At 32.3% G+C, this 20608-nt stretch overlaps 1 protein-coding gene across 1 annotated transcript in view; it reads right to left on the reverse strand.

Annotated features, from left to right (window-relative positions):
• The window catches only part of csmd2 (CUB and Sushi multiple domains 2), a 385015-nt gene that overhangs the window by 193215 nt on the left and 171192 nt on the right, over positions 1–20608 (reverse strand). The window contains exons 6-7 of the mRNA XM_051136347.1: positions 8289–8401; positions 3537–3614 (exon numbers count right to left, since the gene is read on the reverse strand). Coding sequence (XP_050992304.1) covers positions 3537–3614; positions 8289–8401 — 191 coding nt within the window. The remainder of the gene's footprint in view (positions 1–3536; positions 3615–8288; positions 8402–20608) is intronic.

Consider the following 20608-nt stretch of genomic DNA (forward strand, 5'->3'; position numbering starts at 1 on the left):
ATTATTCTTCAGAACCTAATTGAGGCCAATTGAGTGGAACCATTCAATATGAATTCATAATTTATTGCTATTATGACATCCCTTCAATTCAAAATATAGGTCTATACATAATTCATATAATTATATAGTCTAATTCAGATGTGCATATTTGAATGGGTTAACTGTTTTATCATTATTTAACGATCTTCAAAATTCATACATTTTCATAGAGATTAATTTAGTGAATAAAACAATTCCCTTATCGTTTTACAATCACGCAATTCTTTTAGGAATACAAATATTACATTAAGTCAGGTTGGGTGTTATCCTTAAATCCTATAAAATAAAAAAAACAAATTTTTTCATTTATGTACCTTAAAGGTATAGTCCACCCAAAAATGAAAATTCTGTCATTAATTACTCGCCCACATCTCATTCCAAACCCATCTTTGGAACATAAATTAAGATACTTTTAGAAAGTATTATCTTATTACGGTTGAACATTTTAATGATGTCCTTACTACCTTTCTGGGCCTTGAACGTTGCGTTGCTGTCTATCCAGGGTCAGCTCTTGGATTTCATCAAAAATATCTTAATTTGTGTTCTGAAGATGAACAAAAGTCTTACAGGTTTGGATCGACATAAGGGTGAGTAATTAATGACAGAATTTTCATTTTTGGATGAACTATCCCTTAAATAATAAACTGAAAGATGTGTCATCATCCTGTATTTGCTAAACCTAATAAAAGCACAGGCATCTTTTATCCGACCCTACTATTTTTTGTTGGTAGAACAACAAAAAGAACTACTGGCCAAATTGTGCCTAAAATATAAGATACTCGAAATTAACATCTGGTCTATTGAATTGTTTCATAAAAGCAGCATCGCACTTGCAACAGTGCAGTTGCTCTGAACATCAGCATGGATTTACCTTGTGAAGAGAGCAAGGCTATCTGTAAGTGTATTCGAACATCAGCACAGCCTGCCCAGGAGGTTTATTGAATGAACAAAAGAATCAATCAGTCCTCCTTAGAATGCCAGGATATTTTCAGACATCATTATGCGAGCAGAAAATTTTCACTGGCATCAAAACACACAAGCTCATCCAGCCCCGCAGGAAGTGAATATGACACGCAGGGTCAAGGAGGCTGGCCTCAGCCTCGCTTTCTGCAATAGGTAGCTAGGAGGCAGGAGAGGATAGTGGAGGGAAAACCTGAAGTGACACATGTTGATTGGCCGAGGCGCGCCTGGGTGCCGGCACTCATGCATATTGATGCGGGACAAAAGGCCAAACTTGTCAGCGCTGCCGTTGAGACACTGCTGGCCACGGTGACGGTACTGGGATCCCTGATGACACCCTCAATGGGCACATGCTCACATGGGCAGGCTGACATTTTCTCACAATGATGCAGAGGTAATAGAAATGTAAATAAAGACGGCGTAACAGAAGAAAGCAGGCTGAAGAAGCCTCACAGCACACAGTGCAATTACCCCTCCTCGATAAGCTTTTTCTTTCTCCGTTTGCCAACAATGGAAACGGTAACTTATTTTCGCTCCCCTCTGGCCTAAGGGAGAAAAATAGCTCCATTTGTCTCCAATTGACACAGCGTAGAATAAAGATAACGTTATATATGCTCGCTTGTGCCGAGCGTGAGGACATGCCACTGCCTTCACCAATGAGTGGACAAATGGAATCTACATGCTGATAGTGCTGTAATTTTTTAACAGGGTTCAAAAAAATTTTTGGCTGTAAATTGCTATATATTTTAAGGTCAACTAATATTTCAAAGTTGTGAATGTTTTGTTTCAGTTCTCTCCAGGGTCAGAAATTAACTTTTCCATTAAGGGGCAATATTTTTTTATACATTTTTTGACTTTTTTATTTAATGTCAAATACCTAAATTTACTCAATTACATTGATCAATATTTTAAACTGTTGTCGATAACAATAGACCATTTAAAATTGTCTATTCTAAATCTAAATTATATGTTAAAAAACAGGAGCTCACAGGGCTGCAACAAAAAAAAAAAAAATATATATATATATTATAGATTATTGCTCTTTATGTTGCAATAACGATTATAACATTGATATAGAAAACTTTTTTTTTTTTTTTTTTTGTTTCGTTTTGGGCACTTCACATTTTGGCTTCACAGACAAACAATGACTTTAGTCAAGTCTAGCACAAGTTATGCAAAGACTCTCATTATAATCACTGAAGCTACGAAATTAATCTTTTTTTTTACATCGTATCTGCATTGTGTTGTTTACAATAAGGGAATTTGTGAGCGTGCACACTCAACAACAGCTCCAGCGTTTCCAGTGCTGACTAATCTAAGTGCCTCTGATTGGTTAATGCATTCTTAAGTTTAAGATAAACGCGTTTGATTGGTTATAAGGCTCAGCACTGCACAAATATATATATATATATATATATATATATATAATTTATTTTTTTTTTTTTTTTTATTTTTTTTTTCAGAAATCATTCTAATATTTTAAATTCAATGCTTATTTTGGAAAGATTTTATAAGGTGCTTATTATTAATATTATTATTATTATTATTTTTATTTTTTTTAAATAGAAACCAAGATGTTTTCAAGATCCACTTACGGGTAAAACTCAAAAGAGCAGCATTTTTTTGTTATTACACAGCATTTTATTTCTTAGAAATCGACTGTAATAAATGTCTTTTATGTCATTTGATAAATTAATTTATTTTTAAAAAATGTATTATACATGAGCAATATCACACAAATAGCAGAGCAATATGACTGTAAATCAGCACGGCTGTGATTCAGCTGTAGGTAATCACAGCGTGCTGGCGTACAGCAATATCTCACGACTACAAGTGTGATATTGCGATTATACAACAGTCCGCATGAGTATGTAAATACATAAGAAACAACAATGGAGTGTCTTTAAAAAAAAACCCCTCTTTTTTGTGCAAACTACTTGCAAAAACCCTCTTTTGTGCAAACTAAAAACTGATGCCTTGGAGCTTGCATCTCCAAAAACGCTGAAGCAAATCTTCAAATACACATTATCTATATTAATAAACCACACATCAGCCTAAACACCTACATTCCGTGATACAAAAACAGTATTATTTATAAAATTATAGTGGATTTGGGCGTCCACCATGACACTCGCTGTGAGAAATATCGCAAGCAGAGTGACACAAATGGTAAAACGATTGGAGTTCTGCTATCACTAGAATATCGCACTCCTCTCAGCCAATCAGATTTGAGAACTAGAAAGAACTATTTTAAAAATGTATATATTTTCAGCAAAAATAACGCAGTACATATCGTTATCATTACATAAAATTAATCATAAACTGAGATATTGGATTCCTGTAGCTCAAACAGTAGATTATTATTCTAGCCATACCAAGGTCATAAGTTCAACTCACAGGGAACGCAGGAACTGATAAAGTAAACCTTGAAGGCAAACGCAAATCGCTTTGGATAAAAGCATCTGCCAAGTGAAAGAATGTAAACGTAAAGCTGATTTAGGAAAATGTCCTTCATGTACATGGAAAGGTTGACTTACAAACTGATATCTTGCTGTGGTTGTCTTTACTTGGCAGCATCTTCACCCCTCTGGACTTCAGTTCTGTCATCTTCTTCACTGGAAGTCAAAAGAATTATAACATGTTTATTGGAGAGCAGGAAGGATTAGGAAAAGCTGAAAAAACTATAATCATAGGGCCAGATGCTTGCTAGGCATTACAAATCATGAACCGCATTGTAATTACAATTACAGTCTTTCAAAGAAGCTGTCATTCTTGTGCAAAAAAGCCTATTGTGTATGAACAAAGCGCAGCATGTTTGTTGAAAAAGCGACAAAATAATGCCAGCACGCATCCGAACGCGCGCACACACACAGCCAGTCATTGTTTTCTGTTACATTGTCTCAAAGCTTCAGCACTTAAATGCTCTCAAAAGAAAATCAGCATTTGAGTAAGCATTTGTAATGGAGATATTTACCATTCACAATCAGCTGTCTCAGCAAAACCAAACAGTAACAAGTCAATTAAAATCAAGCATATTGATTAAATAATATTCGCAACTACTTTAAAGGTAAAGTGTTTTTTATTTTATTTTATTTTAGAGTGCTCACAATGTTCAAATAAATTGAAAAATTATTTTATTTTTTTATTTTATTTTATTTTATTTTATATTTTATATTTTTTATTTTATTTTATTTTATTTTATTTTATTTTATTTTTTTTATTTTTTTTATTTTATTTTTTTTATTTTATATTTTATTTTATTTTATTTTATTTAATTTTATTTTATTTTATTTATTTTAATTTTATTTTATTTTATTTTATTTTAGACAAATAAAATAAAACTGCCTTATTTTTCCAAGTCTAGGTGGTGGAACGTGAAAAACAAAATAGTATAAATGATCAAAATAGCATAGAATGAGAAACGTATAAACCATAGGACTATCTCAGTATGTCTTTCTCTAAAATCGCTTTACTCTTTATCTAATTTCCCGAAAGAGCTGTAAAAAGATTGAGAGGTAGCAAAGTAGCTTGTTATGTAAAGAGTGTTTTCTCATTGGATGTTACTAATTCCAGAGCATTTCACTAAAGGTTGGGAAGAGGAAGGGAGGTAAAATAAAAGGAGAGAGGTCAGTGGGAAATCTAATTAAGAGCTTAGCTCCCCTTTCTCTCTTCCTGATACTCTAAAAGTATTTATTTATCAAACTCCAGCTCTGTAATCCCATCCCATCGCTCTGATCTGCTTACGGAGGAGGTGAAATTCCTGCAGATTCCGTCTTTGTTTCCCATAGCTGAGCTGACTAATCCCGTTCCTCTGCTCATCTCCTTTGAGTGCTGACCTTTGAACCTGAGTGTGATGAGAGTGCCGCTAGTAGCACAGCTGGTGTGTGTGTGTATCTCTACGTGTCAGGAGTTGGGGGTATTCATGACCTTTAACTGACTTAATAACACTCAACCAAGATGATTCAAATAATATGACTTTAATTCTAACTGCAGGCAGGGGAAAACTCTGCAGAGCACATGATAACCACTGAGAGCAAACAGTTGTGGTAGACCTGCAGTCAATCGCTGTACTTTTTTGCAGGTTTTCTGCACCACTTGTTGGAAAAACTCTATAAAATGGATTTATATATAGTAAATGTGTTAAAGGATTAGTTCACTTCCTGAATAAACATTTCCTGATCATTTACTCACTCCTATGTCATCCAAGATGTTTGTCTTCTTTTCTTCAGTCGAAAAGAAACATCCCAGGATTTTTCTCCATGTAGTGGACTTCAGTGGTGATCAAAAAGGTAGGGTAGGGTGAAAAACTCCATCTCATTTTCTCCTCCAACTTCAAAATAGTCCGACATTGCTTGACATCGCTTTGTAAACACTGGGTTAGTACCTCCACCTACATCACGTGTGACCTTTTCAACGTGATTATATAATTCGTAAAGTCAAGCTAGTGCAAGATGAGCATTTGTGGTTAAAAAGTATAAAAATTAGTAATTGTTTTTACAAAATGACCGATTGCTTTGATACAAAAACCCTTATTTCTCTGCTGGGAAGAGTCCTTTGAAGCTGCACTGAAACTGAAATTTGGACATTCAACCCATTGGCTCCCATTGAAGTCCATTATATGGAGAAAAATCCTGTGATGTTTTTCTCAGAAACCTTAATTTCTTTTTGATTGAAGAAATGGAAGACACAAACATCTTGGATGACATGAGGGTGAGTAAATTATCAGGAAAATGTTTATCCAGGAAGTGAACAAAATTGTCAGTCTTTTTTTTTTTTTTTTTTTTTTTGGTAAGGACACAAACTGATCACATGTAACTGATCTACTGACAGTAAAGATATTTATAGTGATACAAAAGACTTATGTTTTTATAAGATTTATTAACTTTCTATTAATAAAAATATCCTGACTGAAAACGTATCAGTTTCTTAAAAAAAAAAAATAATAATAATAATAATTAAAATAATAATAATAATAATAATAATAATAATAATGTATTTATTTATTGTATTTATTGTATATATGTATTTATTTATTATGTATTTATTTATTTTTAAATTGCAATAATATTTCAGTGTCTCTCTCTCTCTCTCTCTCTAAAATATTTAGACAGTAAAGTCAAAATGATGAGAATTAAGTCAAAATTACAATAATTCATCAGAGAATTAATGCGAGAATTAAAGTCTAAATGTTTTGAAAATAAAGTCAAAATTACAAGAATTAATTCGACAATTAAAGTCGAAACGTTTCGAGAATAAAGTCAAAATATTTGCAGAATGATGTCAAAATTACAAGAATTAATTAGTAGCAATTATGAGACTACAGTTATAAAATTTTGATAGTACATTAACCTATTGCGGATGAAAATTTTCTGGATTGGGAACACTGGGAGATATTCCAAAGTCAGCTTTCAACATACGTCAGTTTTATAGCAAAATACAAACAGCATGTCTGTTACAATAATGTGTTTTTCATGCTCTTTAATGTGGTGTGACAGATCGCTGTATTCGCTTCAGTTGAAGCGGCATATGAATCAACCAATCAATCAATGTTTTTTTTTCATTCCTTCTGATATAAATTTATGTCCATATCGTGCTATAAACTTGAAATAAAGAGGAAAAGCACATCTATAATTTGTATTTCATGATAAAACTGACAGAATTTAAAAGCTGAGCTGTGTTATATTACAAGCAACAAAGCACTAAATTATTGTGATTACTGGAATAATGAATGGAAGACGTTAAATATTTCCAATTATTAACTGTATTATACCATGAATAAAACAGCTTGTAAATAGTCACTTATATACCTCAAAAAAGTCAACAATATAACTTGTTATCGAGTCAGAGTCCACTTCAACCTTTAGAAAGTTTTATTGTTGTTTTTAATTAAATACTTGTGAGGAATAAAAGATTGGACGCCACAGACATTTTTGCAGAGTAGGTGGTGGAATTTTTCACAAAGAAAACAGTATAATTTAATTAATAATTTAATGTCTCATTGCACCACATTAAAGAGCTTGAAAAACACATTATTGCAAGACATATTGTTTGTGTTTCACTATAACTTTTAGATTTCGAAAGCTGAGACTTCGTTTTATATTAAAAGTACCAAAAGCACAAAGCTTATTGCTATTATTGGGTGGCTGGTGCAATACAAATACACTGTAAAAAACAATTTGTTGAGTCAACTTAAAATAATTTGTTACCTGGCTGCCTTAAAATTTTCAACTCAAAAAAAAAAAGAAAGTGTATTCAACTTGAAATGTTAAGTTATACTAAGTGACAACTTAGATATTTGAGTTGATTCAACTTTAAATTAAGGCAGCTGGGTTACTTACCCAGCTTTTAAGTTTAACAAACGCAACTATCTAAGTTGTAACTTAATACAACTTAACATTTCAAGTTGACTAAACTTATTTGAATTGACTGAACTTAAAATTTTAAAGACAGCAAGTTAAATTATTTTAATATGACTCAACAAATTATGTTTTTTGTTTTTTACAGCATAGGCTTAATGTAAGACATGAAAAGTTATTTTCAAACATACTGTCCTGAGTATAACACATGGTATGATTTCTGCTAATAATCCAACAGATATTCAAATAAATTCTGGTGGCTTGGCAACTTCTCCCGTTGCTCCTAATCCCAACTTTATTCTCGAAGCACTTCAACTTTATTCTTGAAATATTTCGACTTTATACTCGCAATTTTGACTTCATTTTCAAAATATTACAACTTTAATTTTTAATTTAATTTAATTTATTTTTTTTTTTTTTTTATGTGGCACTAAAGCTCTGTTGTGTTTTTAAATGGTAGTGTATGTGCACAATAATAATTACAATTTTTAAATTAACCTTGTAAACCATTAAACTATATGTAAACAAAAACATTTATACTATAGTTTTTTTAAGCTGTTAAAAGGGCTGCAACAAAATGTGAGGAAAAAGAGCTAAAAGAGCAAAATTCATATTAGTATCTAAAAACATTAAAATATACTAAAATATAATGTATACAATAAATCAATTCTTTAGAGAACATTCATTCATACAAAAAAAAAAAAAAAAAAAAAAAAAAAAACCCTGAAACTAATATGAGGAAACACAAATTTGCAAAGGGCAGGATGCTGTGTATTGTATTGTAAAGGACAGCACATATCTAACTTTCTCCATCTCACCCTTTTCAGTCTTTTTCTCCAGATGTTTTTGACAGCCAGCACCCCTGAGCTGTTTCTCTGTCTAGTTACATAGACACAAGTAAAGGCATCAGTCTCACAATAGCCCATCTCTTACCTTGATACTGAGCACTGAAGCCTTTCAGTTTGTGGTTTCCATCGGATGTGAAATGGAGTCTCAGCCAGTTCTTGCTGCTGATGATGGGTGATGGCAGGTTTGGACCAGTAAACCTGTAAAATTGAAGAAGACAGAATTTATTGAGTGGAGTTCACTTTCTTCTCGCTTTCTCTGTGGAACACTAAAGGAAAGCATGCAATTACAAAGAACCGAGGCTTTAAGCTGCAACAAAGCACAATAAAAGTGGTCCATGTGACTCACGCGCCATATTCCAAGAAATCTGAAGCCATTCGATAACTTAGTGTGATGAACAGACCAAACTGTAGGTCCTTTTTTAAAGCTTGAAAGCTTTAGGCCCCATTCATTGTAATTACATCTAGCGACCATCAGTCCTCAAAACTTCTCTTGTTGTGTTTTTACAGAAGAAATCAAAGTCATAAGACTTTAAAACAACAAAATGATGATAGAATTTCATTTTGGAGTAAACTATTGTTTTGACCTAGAGACGAGGAATGAAAAACATCTAGAATGCAAGCATATTTCACAACCACATGGAGTTGAAACATTTAAAACTGCAAGTAAACCAACAACACATCAGCTAAACAAACACTGACATACACCAGTTTCAAAGCAATTAGCGCGCACAATCATCCACATGTGAAAAGATCCATACAAACAAATTAACATTTGTATTTATATTTCTCCCTTTTGCTCAATAACAACCCACCTGCCCTAAGCTTAGATGTACCAATGCTCAGGTCTTGGGATTGTCAGAATTAGTGTTAATTACTCAGATAAGACAGGCACAGTAGGACAGCTTCTTTATTGTTGTGAGTGTTAATCGCATAAACTGAGAAGAAAACAAAGTTGTCTGACAAAGAAACGTAAGCTTATTCTTGCCGTATTTACCAAATGTCAGATTTGGCTCAATAAGCTCTACAAGTACAAAGAAAGACAGACCTGAAAAAGGAGGGAGAGAAAAAGAAACAGATGTATGGGGAGGTATGAATAGCTTGAAAGAGCTTAGTCCACATTTGCTATTTATTGCGCATCTGATGCAATAAAGTATTTTTTAACTTCTCCAGCTCAGAACAACCAAGCCCACAAGCGCTGAGGAAAGGGGATAAAAATGGCTCTGAGTCACTAGCACTATATCTCTTTTTGTAAACCAAATCATTAACATTTAAACAGCTACATGGAATATGTGTGTCTGGGGCTTATGACGTAATGGCTTAGTCACTTTTTATTTTGTGGAGGAGTCTGTGACCAGTAATTTTTAATATGTTTTACTTTAGATTTTATATATATCATAAACATTTCATCCAAGGAAGCAAGGGAAGCAGTGCCTCTTCAAAATATTGGATAGGAAAAAAATTCATAGTACAAAAATAAAGCAACGCCAGTATTACAAAATATAAAAAAGTGTATAAATCACAGTTTTTTTCTAAAGACACATTGTCCAACAGCGACACCGACAGTTGCAGCAGAAGTCCATGTCTCTCTCACATCCCCTGAGCCCACTGAGTTTTAACAGACCCCCTAAAGCAAGCATAAGTTTGGTGGGGGGTAACTGAGAACAAATGGGGGACAGTCACGTGAGAGGAGGTAATGCCTCTATCGTAGTATGATTGGATATGACTGGTTATGTTCGGCTCATGCGATAATCTCGCCTCTTTATGTGTGTTCAGTGTTAATGGTGTCAGACCCCTTGGACTGTTTGTGTTGGTTTTGCCCTTTGTCACACCCCCGTTAGACTGTTTTGTTGGTTTCTCCCTCTTGTGTCCATATACGGTTTTTCCTGTTCCGTTCCTTGTTAAGTCATTATTGGTTAATCACTGTCTTTGTATCGTTAGCACTCCTTTATAAGTTGGATTCTGTTCATTGTTTGGTTTCTCGGATGTTAAAGTTATGTTGGTGTGTGTGTTTCCCTTGTGTTTCTGTCTAGAGTTACCGTTTGTGGAATTTATTAAAGACTTTTTGTTATATTCCGTCGTTGTTCGTCTCATTCAACAAAGTAAGTAAACTAGAAGTAAAGTAAATCTTCTAGTAAAGTGAATCTGTCTGAGACCAATATTTACTGAGCTTTGGTGAATGATGATCTGAAAAACTCAAAAACAGTTCAAAGTTAACTATTACAAAGAATAGCTAAACATAAGTTCACAGATAAAATATATTGTTTAAATTGTTACTGTCTTGAGTTATTATTTTGGAATAAATGTAAAATGCTTAAAAACACTAACTTGATGAGATTCATACTTAATAAATAGAATAGTGATTACACTGTAAATTCAAAAATAAAACAGATTTTTTTTTATTTCTCCCTGATAGTGTAGGTAATGGTTATTTAACCTAAAAAACAAAACAAAACAAAACAAAAAAAACATGAATTTACATTACATTTGATTAAAAAGTGGATGGGTCGTAAAAATTCTGTCATAATCTATTGTTACCCATCATTTTAATTATAACAATATTTAATTGCTTTTATTTTTGTTCCCATTTTCATTTTTTAATCATGACCTACAGGACCATTTAGGCGTATGCATTTATTTAAGAACAGAACAGTTTTTTCTTTCTTTTTTTTTTTTTTTTTGAGGTCACACACTAAAAAATGTTGGGCTATCTTTTGAACTCAACCGCTGGGTTATGCCTGTTGGGTCATTATGTTGGGTTATTTTTCGAGTGGGTTAGCTTTTGGGTTAGTGGCTGGGTCAACCTCACTGAACGCTTAAACTATACACCCATCCCCCTCCCTCCGCCGAAACCACAGAGCGCGGACTCACTTCAACCAAGCTTGGGTTACAGTCGGAGCGTGGGCGGGCATTTTTATTCTCTTTAGGAGAGATTTTATTTTGTGTAACGCAACATACATACGAGATGTCATGTCAGTCACCTAAATGCGTCAGTCAGCAACGGTCATGGCGCATGACAGAAACGCCTTGGCTTGCATAGCTGATTTTATTTGTTGTAATAATGATTCTAATTAATTCGGATGTTAAAATATATTCTCAAAACTGTACTGTTTGTTTACGGACAGGTTATTATGGATTCAGTCATGGCATCTTTCAGCTACGAGTGAATGCGAGGAGGAGGTCTGAGGTTCGCAGCTCCACCGCAGACTTCAGCGACACACCGGCACGAGAATCGGCACTATTTCGGTTAAAAAGGGATAACAGAAAACCGTTTAATATACCTGAATTAATATATTACTTTTCAATATTAGATTTTTATTTCTAAAATGCTTGTTAAACGAGTTTAAATGTATGTAATGTTAAAAACTATGCATAATTCAATTTGTCATATTTTGTTCATGGGTGTTTTTACTTATTAATAAATGTTCACATTTTGATTATTACTGTTGCCTCTAGTAATTATGTGGCTGATTTTTAATTTCCAACCTATTTTTGGTTCATTTTAAGCCAGCAACAGTAATTTTCAATTGATATTTGAGTTAGTTTAAACAACCCAGCATGTTGGGTCAAAGATTTAACCCAACTCGCTGGGTTTCTCCATATTTGACCCACCGCTGGGTTACCAAAATAACCCAAACTGGGTTGTTTTAACCCAGTGTTTGGTGTATAGTACACTAAAGAATGATCACTTTATGATGACATGATGACTTTTTCATACACAAGGTGACCTGTAAATGCGAAAAAGCCATTTCCATCGCAGTTTTGTGAAGTTTTCCTTTTTCGAAATGCCTGAAAAACCACCTCATGTGAGCCTAAAAACTTCTTTGCGATATAATGGAGTTTTTGCAAAAACTGACGTGTTACCATTAGGCGTATTTTCCATTCGCACAATTTGAAGGGTAATGGAAACACAGCTACTGTTTCTATGTACAGCACACACACTTTTGGACTAAAAGCTGACAATGACATTCTTTTCAGCATATCATACATTACTGATGTATAATTTTGACATAAATTTATAAATGCAACTTAGTTTTATCTTAAGTCTTTACTCTTTCTAATAATACACAGTTTGTCCAGATCAAGTAAGAGTGTGATTTTTTAACATGCTATGAAAGTAAAACAATAATCTGAGGTCGTCTGTAATTTTTGCTTGTTAAGAGGTTAAATGAGGTTGTAACTCCACACACTTTCGACAAGACCCCTAAACCATTTTATTTACCCCTGTAATAGCAAAGAGGTTGGAAGCCGAAAGAGCTTTCTCATTACAAATGGCCAAATTGAGCCACATTGTGTTTAAGACGGCAACCAAAAGAACTGGCACAGAGCAAAACGGTTTCTTTTCAAGCACATCTCACAAGAAAGTGCCATCCTTCTGACAGCCCAAGTATGTGCTTTGCCTGATTTTCCCGCACAACAATAACAGTGGTCAAGGAAACACAGCGAGTCTAATCTGGGTGAATAAGTTCTCTCGCAGTGTTGTAGCGAGAGTATATATTCCCTCGAAAGTCAGGCGCGTGGACTTGTTGTAGTGCTGAAGCTTGAAGCCCAAGGGTGTAATCATGGAGAATGAAGTGTACCACAGCGCTACTGATGCACCGGTGCCTGTCATAATGCTGTGATGCTAAAGCAGCAGGGAATCACATAGTCCTATTTTAACACACATTAGCACAGTTGGGGCTCATTAACTGAAACAGGCCCAGTGCTCTCATGGGATGCAGGAACAAGACTGACAGAACATCTTCGGCAGTCATCTGGGGATTGTCCAACTCGCTCTCCTAGGACCGTTCAGCTCCACTGTGCTGAAACTTCAAGAGAAGGACGTGGTATCATTACTTTGATTGGTGGATTTACAGCTATGGTCATCTGCTTGACATGAACCTCCACCCTGAATACACAAACACTATCCCATCTAAGTAGGTAAGTAAATAAATAAAACAAATCATTCACTATAACTACTGTTTGTTTACATGAGAAGGCAGATTATTTAGCTATGATCCTTGCAGAAAGGTCTAGCATGTATCACTTTTTTTTGTTTTGTTTTGTTTTGTTTTTTACCTGTCAACGACTTTTAAGATGAATGCATCTATGTAATATTTACTTACTTATTAATTTTATGTAAGAGGGAGCAAGACTGTGTGTCCAAAATGTTTATGAAAGAAAACTATCAAGTGATGAAACACATTTTGGAGAACGAATGAATGAATGAATGAATGAATAGTTGTTTTTCCAGTATTATTTATTTGATCCCGGAACTATTTAACAATGAATGAAGGAATTATTTTATTTTTTTTTTTAGAGGGAGCAAGACTGTGTCCAAAATGTTTACTAGTATGAAAAAAAAAGTATCAAATGACAAAAATCACATTTTTGCAAATGAATGAATGAATGAATAAATAAATAGTTGTTTTTCCAGTATTATTTATTTAACCTAGGAACAATTTAACAATGAATAAATTAAGGAATTAATAAATACTTTTATTTTTATTTTTTTGTTTATTTTATTTTTGAGGGAAAAACACTCTATTTGCTAGTATGAAAGTAGTCTATAAAGTGATGAAATTAAATTTCTGAGAATGAATGAATTGCTTTTTCCCAGCATTCTTTATTTGATCTAGAAATAATTTAACTTAAATAAATGAATAAATTAATAAATGAATGAATGAACAGTTGTTTTTCCAGTATGGTTTATTTGATCTAAGAAAAAAAATAACAGTGAATGAATTAATACTTTATTTTATTTTTTCCCATTTTATTATTATTTTTATCCATATAATTTTGAAGCCTATCAAGTGATGAAATCACATTATTATTATTATTATTATTATTTTTTTTTTTTTTTGTTTGTTTTTTTGAAGGATTGATTAAATGAATGAATGGTTATTCTTCTGCATTATTTGATGCAGAATCAATGAATGAATGAATAAATGAATATCTGGTTAATACATGGACCCTTTTATAAATACAGCATTTTCCATTTTAAACACAAAACCTGAAACTGACATTTCAAATGAATGAATTTTCAGTAATTCATAAAATGTCAAGTTATTAAATATTATTTATAAAAATAAAAATAAATGTTTTTTTGAAAAATAATAGTTGAAATTCCACAGTAATGTGTAAATATGGGTCGGTTTGACCTTATTTATGAAAATCTAAAGTGATAAAATAGTAATAAAATACTAAAAATAAAATAAAATAAAATAAAATAAAATATATGGACATCACATATCCAAACCACAGCATACGCTGGTGACCGCGGTTCGACCCGATCCCTGACTAAACTTTGTGTCCCTAAAACAGTTCACGGTTAAACCGTGGCACCCCATGTAATGTTAAAACCATCTTCACAATAACTGATGGGCATGAAGATGGTGAGAACAAGATTAATGCCTTCCACAGAATCAATCACCTACAGGTCCGCCTTTACTGAAATTAGTTTTCATCCTCTCAAGCACGTTATTTATTTATTTATTACTATGTTCCCCCCACTCCATTCTCTAGCCTCTTTTTCCTTTGAGGCCTGCCGGAATAATGGAAGTGGCGTTGAGTTCTGACTACTTGTCACATGACATTAGACTTGATTTACGATGGCAACCACCGGACAGATTAAGTGAGTCTCGGTGCAGATTGCATCTTTTATTGCGCTATTGCCAGCTTTTGTTCCGATATAGAGATCCCGCACTGGAACAGGTGGATATACACGGGTCACATTGAGCTTCTGTTTTCACACATCAGGATGGATTCACATCTCTCTATTATTCATCTATAATTCATTACCTTTCTCATTCACCCTATTCGCTTTCTGAGAGCAAGATCTCAAGATATTTTCCACAATAAAAATACCTAAGCGTTGTTTGAAGAGTCATATAAAAGTATGATTTGTAAGACAGCTGCAGAAGCTTTGTTTAAATATTGAAAACACTCCTCATAATCATCTTTTAAAATGAGTGCGCCGACTGATCCTTAGCCAAGACTTTTCTCTACCACAGGAGAAGGATCTTTTTCATAATTATGCCCAATTAAACCAAAGCTGAGGAAAACATGTCAAAATGTTTAAACCTTGCCAGATTATACTAAAACAAACAATTCTCACAAAATGAAGCTTCACTGCAGACGTCGAGAAAGATTGAAATATTGAAAGAAATATTGTAGAAATGTCACACACCAAATGTACCAGGTATTGAGGTATGAAATACGACAATCAACTAACTGATCCTTATAAGTAAATAAACTGCAAAAAAAAAAAAAAAAAAAGAAAAAACAGTAATGAAAGTAAAGCCAACAAACAGTACAACAGTACATTTTTTTTTTTGTTTTGTTTTGTTTTGTTTTGCAGTTCAGGGCCATTCAAACGTTAAAAAAAAAAAAAAAAGTATTATGAGTATACTGTATTGTTCTTAAAAAGCTGATTTGAAATGCATTACTTTTGCCTCTGAAAAAATAAATAAATAAATAAATAAATAAATAAATAAAATAAAATAAAATAAAATAAAATAAAATAAAATAAAATAAAATAAAATAAAATAAAATAAATACACTGTTCTTAAAAATCTGCACCAAGCTTACTTTTAACCCTTAAATACAGTAAGTCAGGGATGAATGAATGAATTAATTAATTAATTGAAATAAATAAATAAATACATTAAATAATAATAATAATAATAATAATAATAATAATAATAATAATAATAATAATAATAATAATAAAATAAAGTAAAATAAAACAAAACAAAACATACATGGTTCTTACAAAGCTGCATCGAGATGGCTTACTTTTTGCTATAAAAAATTAAATTAAATTAAATAAAAAAAAACAAATATTTTTTTTTCTGTATTATTTATTTGTACACAAATTTAATCTAAACCATTTTAACACACACACACACAAACACAAATACACTTATTATATATAAATAAATAAAAAATAAATAAAATGAAATGAAAAAATAAAATTAAATATAATTTTCAATAAAATAAAATTAATAAATCTTTGGTCACTTTCAGCTATATTGGAATTCAAATTTATTTTTAACACAAAAATAGTACGTAAACTTGTGGCTACCGCATACAGTAAAATAAAGTAAAATAAGTAAAATAAAATAAAATAAAATAAAATAAAAATAATTTTTTAATTTATTTGTATACAATAAATTGCATATAATTATATCGTTTGAACCTGAAAACTGTATGTCTGAAATGAAATAAAATAAAAAATGAAATAGAATAAAATAATATAAATATTTATTTCAGTATTTATTTGTATACAATAAATTACGTATGAGTATGAGTATATTGTTCTTTAAAAGCTGCATCGAGATGCCTTACTTTGCCCCTCAAAACTGTATGTCTACGGAAAAATAAATAAAATAAAAATAAAATAAAATACAATTTACAATAAAATAAAATTAATAAATCTATGGTCACTTTCAGCTTTATCTGAATTAACATTTATTTTTAAACACAAAAATACTATGTAAAATTGTGGCTACCACATACAGCACATATACAAATCTTCCCCATTCATCAACTGACCTTTTTAACTGTCAGAAGGCCACTTTAAATAACATGTAAGCATCACCATCAATAAATCATTAAAGTTTTTGATTGACACTAGACATTTCCTGAAAATGAGACACATGATGACCTTTATCCCATTCCCATTCGTATTCACACAGATTTAATGATCTCACAGGTGCCTCATTGCTCAAAAAAAAAAAAAAAAAAAAAAAAAAAACTCAAAGGCAGACCTTGGAAATCTCCCAGATCAATATGATGGATGGACTACAGTCACCAGACAGGAAATACTACAGCGCTAACTCGAAAGTGCACTCATGGACACGATTTTAAAACCAGACGTGCACAATGAGATTACATGCATAATAGAGTTTACCAGCCAGACTTAAAGTGCATAAGTGAAGCTACATACACAAAACATGGGTACGCAAGTAAAGTCAAGCACATAAAACACACTTCCCCATTGTTTCCCCACATCCATAATCTTTTTAAAGAATCACTCTCACTCCCTTTCCCACGTCCATCCCGCAATGCAGCAATTGAGATGTCCATTTGAGTTAAAAAGCAATTCAGGCTCAAGTCACCCCCATTAATGTATAGTGATTATCCCAGGGAATAGATCAGGATCGTGTAAGTAACAGAACGGGGGTGGTATCGAAAATGTCATTATAGATTACAGCGCTCATAAATATGCTATTAGGGCAAGCTGAAAAGAGCTTGACGACCCGCGTTCGCTCTTTTATTTCCTTTCTTTTTAAGAGAAACAATTTGCACCTGGCAAAGAGGTCTGAAAGTCAAACACGGATTGATGGAAGATGCTGTAAGGGTGTCACTTGCAAGTTCAATACACCCTTTCACCCTAGTTCTTAGTATTAGATTTTGCCTGGACGTGCCTCAAGAGTGCAGCTTTAAATGAGTTCTTGATCCCCATCCAATGAACTTCCGAGATTAATCGAAATTTTCGATAGCATCGGAGCGGGGAAGTCAAGGGCGCGGGACTCTCGCGGACATACGGTCGGCACTCAGTCTCCATACCTTAACAATGGGAGGTCGCCTGACTAAAAAAAGTCAGAGGTTTGGAACTTAAGGAGAAAAAAAATGGGATCTGGACAAGCCAAATGGCCTAACGGCGGCAATTCGGTTCATTCTGGTCAAACAGAGGGGTTGAAAATGTGGTGAGACGTGATTAAGTTCTTTTATGTTCGATCCCTGCGCTCGGCGTTCGTGTTTGATTGCGGACTGCAGCGGTAGAGGTTGATTTTGGGATCTGTGGCACTGCACAGCGCCTGTCTCGCACACAGTGGCGGCTTAATTGCAGATACTTAAGCAGATCAATCACTCCGCTGCTTTATATTCTGCTCAGGCCCGGTGGCTGAGCATGGGTCAGGGTGACTTTAAAGCTCCAAAGTTCCAGTATTTTAATGACTGTGAATCATAAGAGAGCGAGAGAGAAAGAGAGCGAGGTGGGTGTGGAAAGAGTGTGCTCTCGCTCTGAAGTGACAAAACAAATCAGACTCCCAACCACCGAGTCCAGAGCTGGGAATTAGGGCTCGGGAAAAAGAGGAGAACGCGGCATGGGCGAAAGCTTTGACCTTCATGTGGTTTAATCCTGCTGGCTGTGGACCGCTATTAGATTCACTTAGAGTCTCCAATGTCTCTCCTGTTGAGTTTACCAATCACCAATCACATTTATGGCCCTTAAGGAATGATTAAAGGTCAAAAGAAGAGGGGTGGAAAAATGAAAGCTGAAGGAAAAAGTATGCATTTTTTAATTCTCTCTCAGGGTTTTTGATATGGGCCACTTAATTGGGCCAAAAAAAAAAAAAAAAATTAAAAATCGCCCACAGAAAAGGTGAGATGAAATCAGAATTGTGTGATACCATACTACTTCAAATCCAAAATACCAAAACCACAAATAATTTAAATCCTAGCACAGCAGTGTCAGTCTGCGCAAAACTGCACAAACATAAATGAAATAAAACATATTATTATTATTATTATTGCTGTTGTTTATTTTATTGTTTTTTTTTAACAAATAAATAGCCTATTTAAACTAGTTCTTACCAGTTTTGTATACATAAGACATTTCATATAAACATTATTATTGTTATTATTATTATTATTATTATTATTATTATTATTATTATTATATTATTATTATGCAAATAACCAGACCAAAAAGTTTGTACCCATTTTGTACACAGAAATGTATTTCAGACAATAAATAATAATTTATTATTATTATTATTATTAAACAAACAAATACATACATAGTCCAATGAAACTAATTCCTAACAGTTTTGTATACAAAATGCATTTCAGATAATAAACAAATAAACATAATAATATTAATATTATAATATAATAATAATAATAATAATAATAATAATAATAATAATAATAATAATAATAATAATAATAATAATAATAATAATAATTATTATTATTATTATTATTATTATTATTATTATTATTATTATTATTATTATACAAATAAATACATAGCCCAATTAAACAAGTCCTTACCAGTATTTTGATACAAAATGCATTTTGGATAATAAACAAATAAACATTATTATTATTATTATTATTATTATTATTATTATTATTATTATTATTATTATTATTATATAAACAACCAGTCCAAAAACATTCTTACCCATTTGGTATACAAAAGGCATTTCAGATAATAAATAAATAATAATAATAATAATAATAATAATAATAATAATAATAATAATAATAATAATAATAATAATAATAATAATTATTATTATTATTATTATTATTATTATTATTATTATTATTATTATTATTATTATTATATAAACAACCAGTCCAAAAACATTCTTACCCATTTGGTATACAAAAGGCATTTCAGATAATAAATAAATAAATAATAATAATAATAATAATAATAATAATAATAATAATAATAATTAATAATAATAATTATTATTATTATTATTATTATTATTATTATTATTATTATTATTATTATTAAACAAACAAATAAATAAATACATAGCCCAATCAAACAAGTTCTTACCAGTTTATGCTAAATGCATCATAATAAACATTATTATTAATATTATAATTAATAATATATAGTAATAACTATTATTATTATTATTATTATTATTATTATTATTATTATTATTATTATTATTATTATTATTATTATTATTATATAAATAACCAGTCCAACCACGTTCTTACCCATTTTGGTATACAAAATTCATTAGAGACGTGTCCATAGACTTTGTGTGTGCTATCTTCTCAAGCTCATCGTGCCATCTGCAATTCCTCTTGCTCATCACAATGCATCTTTTTTCCCCACTATTCTCATCTCATCACCACTGTTATGTCACATTAAAAAGAACATGAATTCCAAAAAAAAAAAAAAAAGTATATGGTGAATGTAGTAAGATGCTGTGATGCAGTATGTTGTGCAAACGCTGTCAGGGTAACATATGTTTAAATGAAGCATAAATAAAAAAGACAACATACAGCACATGTGGCTGGAAGAGAAAGCATGGCCAAGGCCCCAAAGCAGCAGGGGGAGGAGTCTGAGCGAGTTTGGAGAGGAACTGATTTCCATTGCGCCATCATCCATTATTCATGAGATGCCCTTTGGCTCCACGGCACAGTCTTGTTAAATCTTGAGGAGGCTTTTCTTTCTTTTTTTTTTTTTTTTTTTTTTTTTTTTCTCCACCTCACTTTCTTTCTTTTTACAGAAAATACAATATAGACCCTGATTGAAAGAAATTGCCCTCTGGATGGAGCAGACCTGGCCTCAATCTTTTTTTTTTTTTTCTTCAATCATTTCAACATCCTATGGTTACTGTCTGTCCCTGTCACATAAAGCTATAAACATACAGACGTGACATC

Source organism: Labeo rohita, chromosome 19 (assembly GCF_022985175.1).
Source record: "Labeo rohita strain BAU-BD-2019 chromosome 19, IGBB_LRoh.1.0, whole genome shotgun sequence".
NCBI lineage: Eukaryota > Metazoa > Chordata > Actinopteri > Cypriniformes > Cyprinidae > Labeo > Labeo rohita.